At 30.7% G+C, this 8,243-nt stretch overlaps 1 protein-coding gene across 1 annotated transcript in view; it reads right to left on the bottom strand.

The window, feature by feature from the left end:
• Positions 1 to 3,840: 3,840 nt before the first annotated feature.
• LOC106474580 (2-oxoisovalerate dehydrogenase subunit alpha, mitochondrial-like) overlaps positions 3,841 to 8,243 on the bottom strand; it is a 29,535-nt gene continuing 25,132 nt past the window's right edge. The window contains exons 8-9 of the mRNA XM_013935268.2: positions 6,135 to 6,306; positions 3,841 to 4,029 (exon numbers count right to left, since the gene is read on the bottom strand). Coding sequence (XP_013790722.1) covers positions 3,856 to 4,029; positions 6,135 to 6,306 — 346 coding nt within the window. The 3' untranslated portion in view covers positions 3,841 to 3,855. The remainder of the gene's footprint in view (positions 4,030 to 6,134; positions 6,307 to 8,243) is intronic.

Below are 8,243 nucleotides of genomic sequence, written 5' to 3'. Positions count from 1 at the left end.
GCTGATGACTCTCATCTTGTTTCTTTTCTTTTGCCTCTAACAACTGTTGTAATTTCTCTTCTCGTTCTTCTTCTTTCTTTTGCTGTTCTTGTACTGCAGCCATCAAGTCTGCTATCCTGTAGTTTGATTTGCCGCTTCTCGTTTCCATTTTTTTTTGTCCCACTCTCCGACACCAATTTGTTACGTCTCCGTTCGTTAATTAACTTTCCGTAACTTCGTTCCTATGAAACTTGAGCGACACAAGTCCTTACTTAATAAAACTGGTTTATTCTTTCCGAATATAACTTTACGATACACTTAATTTCAACAATCGTGCTAAAACAAACGCTATAACAACGAAAGTGCTCAATAATACTCTCTGACTGCAGATCAATTATTCACTGTCTACACACACATTATTGTCCCGTCACGTTGTCACCCTCTTTTATATACCAGACTACCCTATATCCAGTAAATGCTAGAGCATTCGCCAAGGTACAGGATAGTTCTAGAAACGTGGCGTGACACTAGTCGTGTGACTTCGCTGAAGCAACAGTATATAAGCCTGGCAGAGAAAGCCTTCGGGATGAATGAAGAGAGTTCCGGGTAATTTACGATTCTTTTACGAGCTAGTGTGTGTTTTCGAGATTGTGAATCTCTGTGGTTTATAGTGTGTATTATAAAAGTTGTTAAGTTTAAAATGACGAAAAACATATTGTCTGTGGAATTACTGTGTACTAAAAGTTTGTATCGAAAGAGAATAAAGTAGTTTAATTAAGAAAGGACTTGTATTGCCGAAGTTCCTCGGAAAGAATTTCTACCGGAAATTAACAAACAAGCAGATACCTAACAGCATGTTAAAAATATAAGATGCAAAAAAAATCAAAAGGAATAAGAAAAAACATAATTTTTTTTTTTTTGTACTACAAAGCTACACAATGGGCTCTCTGTGCTGTGCCTACTACGGTATCAAATTGTGGTTTTTAGCATTATAAGCATTCAGCCTTACCACTGGAGGGCGAGATGATACAATGAAAATAATACTGGAATTAATTACTTTCATACAGAACTTTGGAATATAGAAACTAAAGGACAAGATGTAACGTTCCTAATGAATAACAGAATATAGGAAATACATAGAGACGGTTAATAGAAAATATAACAAGACAAAATGTAACAAGGTTTATAAAGAAATCCAAAAAAGATGGGGTAGAAACGACTTATTGAAAATGGTTATCATTACAGAGAAGGGATCAGATAATCAGCGCAAGGTTTAGATGTGGAAATAAAATAAAAGTAAACAAATATTGGCTAAAATAAGATAAACTATTATGCCTGTTTAGAGAAAAGGAAACCATACAATACTTAATATTAAAATGTAAAGGTGGTTGATAGTTAGATGTAAACTGGGAATAAGGGTAATTCAGGATAAGATACAGAGTATTTAAAAGACAACAAACCGCAGTGCTTTCTGCAAGGATAGGAACTAATGGTTTTTGTTTATTAAGAAGCATTGGCTATACTGTAAATATATTAACTCTTTTTGTGAATGTATAGTTGATAAATTATAGATATTTGTGTTTCATGATGAAATAGGTTAAAGAAACATTAATGTTATTGTATTTATTTACACATAATTGATATTACTCTTAGACCCTGGAAGGTAAGGAAAATAAAATTATTATTATTACATTTACTTTTCAAAGCATTTCTATCATTAAAGCAGTAAAATGAGACTTAAAAGATTAAGTAAACTTAACATTAACCTCACAATTTAGCTTTCTATTTTTGTCTAGTTAACTTATGAAAAATTAGTGCATTATAAGCACGTCTTTCTTTTTTACAAATGTGTGGAGTTTTCGTGCCCATAATATCTATCATTAAATTGATTTTTTTTCTGTGGAATTTCACACAAAGCTACTGGAGAGCTATCTACTCTAGCCCTCCTTAATTTTGATGAGATACAAGGAAGACAGCTAATCAACACCACCCATTACCAATTATTTTATCAACAAATACAGGGATTTACTGTCACATTATAATGTCCCCCATGACTGAAAGGGCAAGCATGTTCAGTGATGAGAATGAAACCTGCAACCCACAAGTTGTAAGTCAAGGCTTCTAAAAAAAGGTAAAAGCATTCAATGATACAAGTATTCTACCTTTATACTCTAAACAACAGAACGTTAAACATTTTATGAATAAAATTACACTTGTTTCTAGATAGTTAACATATTTTACCTGGAGATAATGGTCATTTCATTAACATGTGTAAAGTATACTGCAGTTTCTACTAATTATTCTAAAAACATGAAAATAAAATAAATATACTTTGAAAGCACTGTTAATGAAGCTAATTATTACCATGGAAAACAAACAAACATCTAGTGTTTACTTTGTCAACATGAAGACAAGGGGAAGGTATTTCATGTGTCAACAGTTGAAGTACTTGCTTCCTAAACATGTAAAAGTTTATTCACTGTAGACTTATAACAATGACCATAGGCAATTATTTTATTTCACCAAATGTGCACAGGGTTGATCCAATGGACTGAACTATTATTGTAGAAGAAGTGTTGACTAAAATTGCAAATTTAACACATGCATCTATTTGAAATGTTACAAGCTTTTAGTAATACAAGTTTATTATATAGAAAAATCAAATGTGTTACAAAAGTATTTATATTAAAGATATGTTTGTGAATTGTTAATATATTTGACTCACACTCTGACAAATAAGAATGCAAAGTGTTGTTTATGCGAAGAAGATGAAGTTTGTCCATCCTATTGTTTGCATATTGTATTTGTATAGCCTCTAGGACATCTTTAATTCATATCCACAGTTTTTTCAGTATCCCTGTATATCATGTCTGGTATTTACTCTCCTCTACAATGAACTGTTGTTAAATCAGAAAAGTAGGATAGAATGGATACTTGACAACTCTGACATCAAATGCATAATATCACATTAAATGGCACTCTGTAAAAGATCATGGCATGCACACTTTGATCCCTATCTGTACACATAGGGTTAATAACTTTAGAAAGGGATCACAATTATGTATATAAGTATAATTAAAAACTCAACAGCATTAAATACACACATAGTTATTTAAAGGATGCATACATTTCAGCAGAATGTGCAGCCATTCGTCAACTGTAAATAGTTTAACCAAACTTATGTTATCCCGGATGCTTTATAACAACGCTAGATGATAATATTAAATAAAATCACTGTTAATAATGTTTACTCTTAAATTATACTTAAGAGTAAATAAAAGCTTAAAAGTAGAAAAAATAGGCAAGTTACACCATTTCAAATATTATATAAAGGTGATTATAAAGAAAACTTTTATAAAGTACAGGTGTTTTTATGATATCCTGTATACCTTAATTGCTTTTCTGGTAAACTTGACTTTATGAACATTCCCCAAGAAGATGCCACAAATCCTTCACATCAATCTCTCTGTTAAAAAACTATTACCAGGAGAAGAAGGAAACATCAGTAGGTGTTTATTTAGAAAGTCCTAGTCATGCAATAAAATATACACATTTTATTGGTTCCTAAATCTTTATAACATTTTACATGCAATAACAAAACATATATCTTAATAAAGGGATGTAAATTAAATATATAATTACATACATAAACAGCAGTTCACTTAAACTTCCTATACCAAATACTTGCACTGCTACTTTCATTTTACACTCCCACTGGTCAATTCTTCTACAGCACAACAGTTTCTGATAACGTCCAGGTAATATTTGTCATTTCTAAGGTAGTGGTGAATGAACTATTAAAGAAATTCACACAGTTTATTTAACAAAATAATGATAAGTTTATTACTTCTCTATTTTAGACCATCTTTTTTGTACTTATTTCTCAATAAATGCATTTACTGGATAATGGTCTTTATGTAGCTGAAGGTGATTTTCCAGTTCTTCAATCTGCTCCTGTAAGTTGGCTGGCATTTCATCATACACGTCTGTCAACATATCTCTAATAGGAGGTTTTTTTCTTTTCTCTGCTCTAGCAAATACCTGCATCACCTGTAATTACATATTGCATATCAAACCTTTATACAGATAATATACCAAACATTAATATACACACATCAAACATTAAATGTTAAATACTAAACATTAAAATACATACATCACACATTATATGTTACATACTAAACATTAAAATATATACATACAAACAACATATGTTACATACTAAACACTAAAATACATACATCAAACATTACATGTTACATACTAAACACTAAAATACATACATCAAACATTATGTTACATACTAAACACTAAAATACATACATCAAAACATTATATGTTACATACTAAACACTAAAATACATACATCAAAACATTATATGTTGAATACTAAACATAAGAAACTATATACCAAATATTACATGTTACGAACCAAACATTAGAAACTATATATCAAATATTACATGTTACGAACAAAACATTAGAAACTATATAACAAGTATTACATGTTGCATACCAAACATTAGAAACTATATACCAAATATTACATGTTACGAACCAAACATAATATGTTGCATTACATCAGAATCCATCAATGGGTTAGTTCCCATATTTCAAGGCTCCTAACTGGTGACAAAAAGTTTGCTTCTCATATGATTTAGTATAACCCAGTAATTATTCTTTAAAACATAAAAAAGTTTAAAAGATTAAAAAAAACACTAAAAACAACAACTATGGATCACAAATTATAATTTACAAAAGTGACAGAGTTACTCCAGATTTTCATTTTTTGCAATGTAATGTGTAACATCTTCATCTAATGAAACTATTGAATATTTTTAAAATTCTGACATGAGATACAATAATTATATGATTAATATTTGTCTGTTATTAATAGCTTTCAAGACTGCAGTTACCTACTTTTTTGTTCCTTCCTTCCAATCTGTCTCTTTCTCATCATTCATGGTTTATCATATATTTTATTTGTAATAGCTATTTTTTGTTAATTCAAAGAGATATCCTACATAACTGCCTTTGAGTTTTTAATTCACATCACGATGCTTTGCTATATAATAAAGTTTATAAAATAAACGAAAAATAACAGCTAAAAAACATAAATTGTGATTCACAAAAGTGAAAACTACTCAGGATTTTCTTTAATGCAATGTTATGTGTGTAAAGACTTTATGTATATGTTGGCTGAGATTCTTCTACAGTAGGTGTTTGCGAGTTGTTGGAGATAAATTCGAACAATCAATGGATAGCACACAATCCACTTGTTTTAAAATAATATATATATATATATATTCAAAACAACTCAAATGTATGTAAAAAAATTCTTTACACTATAGGATATCGCAGTTGTATCTAAAACTCTAAATAATTCTCTTTTATTATCAAAAGTCCAATCAGGCTGACTCAATTACTTTAGAATCCAACAAGATGAACTATTTTGCTCTTTTTATTCTCTATGAATACTGTACAATCTGCTAGAGATACACTTATGTTACTCCGGTGGTTACCACAGTCGTATCTCAAACTTTAAATAATTGTCTCTTTTTCGTCAAAGTCCACACAGACGGGTTCAATTACTTTAGAACACTCTTTGACAAAACAAATTATTCTCCTTATCTCTATTAAACTGTGAAACTCCCGTTAAAATATTACCCATTATGGCTAATTGTATACTGGCTAACTTTACGTTTTCTAACTGAAATTTTACTTTCACTTCTTTTCTACTTGACTTGCACTCACTTGGTCACATCTATTTATACACTGTTCACTGAGACCTTGAACTTTCTATAAACTACGCAACACTATAATGGAACAAAACTCATTTACGGTAACAAGAAAAATACTGAAGATCTGAGTAACTTGGTGTTAATAATACTACAACAATTGCACCATACACACACAAAATGTACGACTCTTACTGAGTTATGCAACCAAACTTGTCATAACTATCCCCTTTAAAATAGTTACTTTTAACTTTCTTGTTAAGAAAAGTAAATAATCATTAAATATTAAATCACCAAATTAACTAAACAGTCTTGTATATCCAATATCGTGTAACATCTTACTGTGATTATCATGAGATACAGTAATTATACAATTAACATTTATCTGTTATTAACAGTTTGGAAGACTGCAGTCACCTGCTTTTTTGTTTCTTCCTTCCAATTTTTCTCTTTCTCATCATCCCACCATCCATGGTTCATCATGTATTGTCTCAATCGTGAGATTGGATGATCTTTCTGATGCCAGAATCTTACTTCATCTACAGAACGGTAAGCTGTGCTATCATCAGAAGTACTGTGATGTCCAATTCTGTAGGAATACAAGTTAAACTTTTTTATACTAATAGATATAATGAAAGCTGTTTCTATTTACTTAACATTTATAAAAGTATCTTACTTAAAACATAATTGATGAGAGACCCATAAAAATATGTATTTCAACAAATTATCCCTATTCTATGTTATGGCTTGCTATCTAAATATACTTACAAAATTCAGGATTGATAAGAAACCCAAATAAATCTTCTGTAAGAAATCTTTGTAATAATCTCTGTAGATACTTTTTGATATTTAACGGAAGCTTAGAGAATCTTTTTCACATTTCTCATTTTTCTAGCATCAGTTCAAATAGCTGTAAGTCACAGTAAAAGCTCGGGCAAGACAGTCACTTTGATAAGTCACTAAGAAGTTTACCTAATTTCTGTTACTTTCAATGACAATGAATTTTTCTGTGAAAATGGAAGTTTTTTTTTCCATTCATTCATATTCTAAGCACAGAAAAGTTCTTATGATTTATACTGGCACTGTTACAGTTGTGTTTTATCAAATATATAACTTAAATTACTAGATTCTTTTACTCAGTTTCTCAATTCTGAGTTGTATAAATGGCATTTCAAGTGGTAAAGATAACTCACAAAATATTATTTGGTTTGTTTGTTTTGAATTTTACGAAAAGGTACACGAGGGCTATCTGCGCTAGCCGTCACTAATTTAGCAGTGTAAGACTAGAGGGAAGGCAGCTAGTCATCATCACCCACTGCCAACTCTTGGGCTGCTCTTTTACCAACAAATAGTGAAATTGACCATCACATTATAATGCCCCCATGGCTGAAAGGATGAGCATGTTTGGTGTGATGGGGATTCGAACCCGCGACCCTCAAATTGTGAGTCGAGCACCGAGCCTTATTCAGTTTGACCAGGACACAGTGTTTAGAAAGTGCAATGGAAAAAAGTAGAATATTTTGAGCCCAAGTCTGTGTAGCAAAGATGCACAGCATGCTAAAAGAATCGAAGGGAGGCTTCTCCATGAAAATTAGAAATTATGAGCTCTCTGCTGCATTCTGTTATCTTTTTTTTTTCATATATTTGGCAGATATGATGCCCTTAAATTTTAAAGTAAATTAGTTACATTTGTTATACAATGCTCCTATGTATGGTAATTCCATGTGTCAAAATTGTACAGCTACCCCATGAAATAAAGCCTTTCCTGGTAAATCAACCTTTTTATTAAATTTCCCATTCTGACTTCACCACTTATGGTTTACTCTCAACAACAAATGTAATTTCTAGTTCTTATTCCAACTGAATTTGTGTTAACTTCTCTAGCCCTCGATTCATCGTACATTTATAATTTTTAAAATTAATTCCATCTTTAAATTAAACTAACTCGCTTCTTTACAAAATCTCAGCTTTGTGTGTTTTATTGGAACACTAGAATAGATAATAAAGTATTACTTCCCAACTTCCTCCCTCAGATTATTGCAAATTTTGTGAACAACCCTGGGTGACATTAAAAAATCCAGAAATCTGCCAAATGGTGGAGAATTCTCATCTTTAAAAAGGAGATAAATGTTGAATAACCAATATTTAGAGTTTGTTTATAGACTTGCAAGCACATCTTCAGACAGTTTTTGTAAAGAAGTCAATTTCTTAGATTAAATGTACATATACGCAATATTCATTTTGTTGTAACCAATGTACATTTGTATACCATCTTGTATGTTAATAGTGCTCATGAAATTCCTAATTTTCTTCTTCACATGATTTTAAGTTCATCTATCACAATTTTTATCATCTCCATACCTCACTATGTAATATAATCTGTTCTTTTGTTTCAATATACTTATTGACTTGTGCATGTCACTGTATTACAAATAGCTAAAATATTATCAGCCTATGTTATTTTTAAAAAAGTAGAGTTTTAAATGAAAGTGAAATCTAAATCTTTCTTAAAAATAGCTGAGTTAT

Source organism: Limulus polyphemus, unplaced genomic scaffold (genome assembly GCF_000517525.1).
Source record: "Limulus polyphemus unplaced genomic scaffold, Limulus_polyphemus-2.1.2 Scaffold7389, whole genome shotgun sequence".
Taxonomy (NCBI): Eukaryota; Metazoa; Arthropoda; class Merostomata; order Xiphosura; family Limulidae; genus Limulus; species Limulus polyphemus.
Note: the sequence above shows the minus strand (reverse complement) of the source record. Positions and strands in the feature narration are given on the sequence as shown.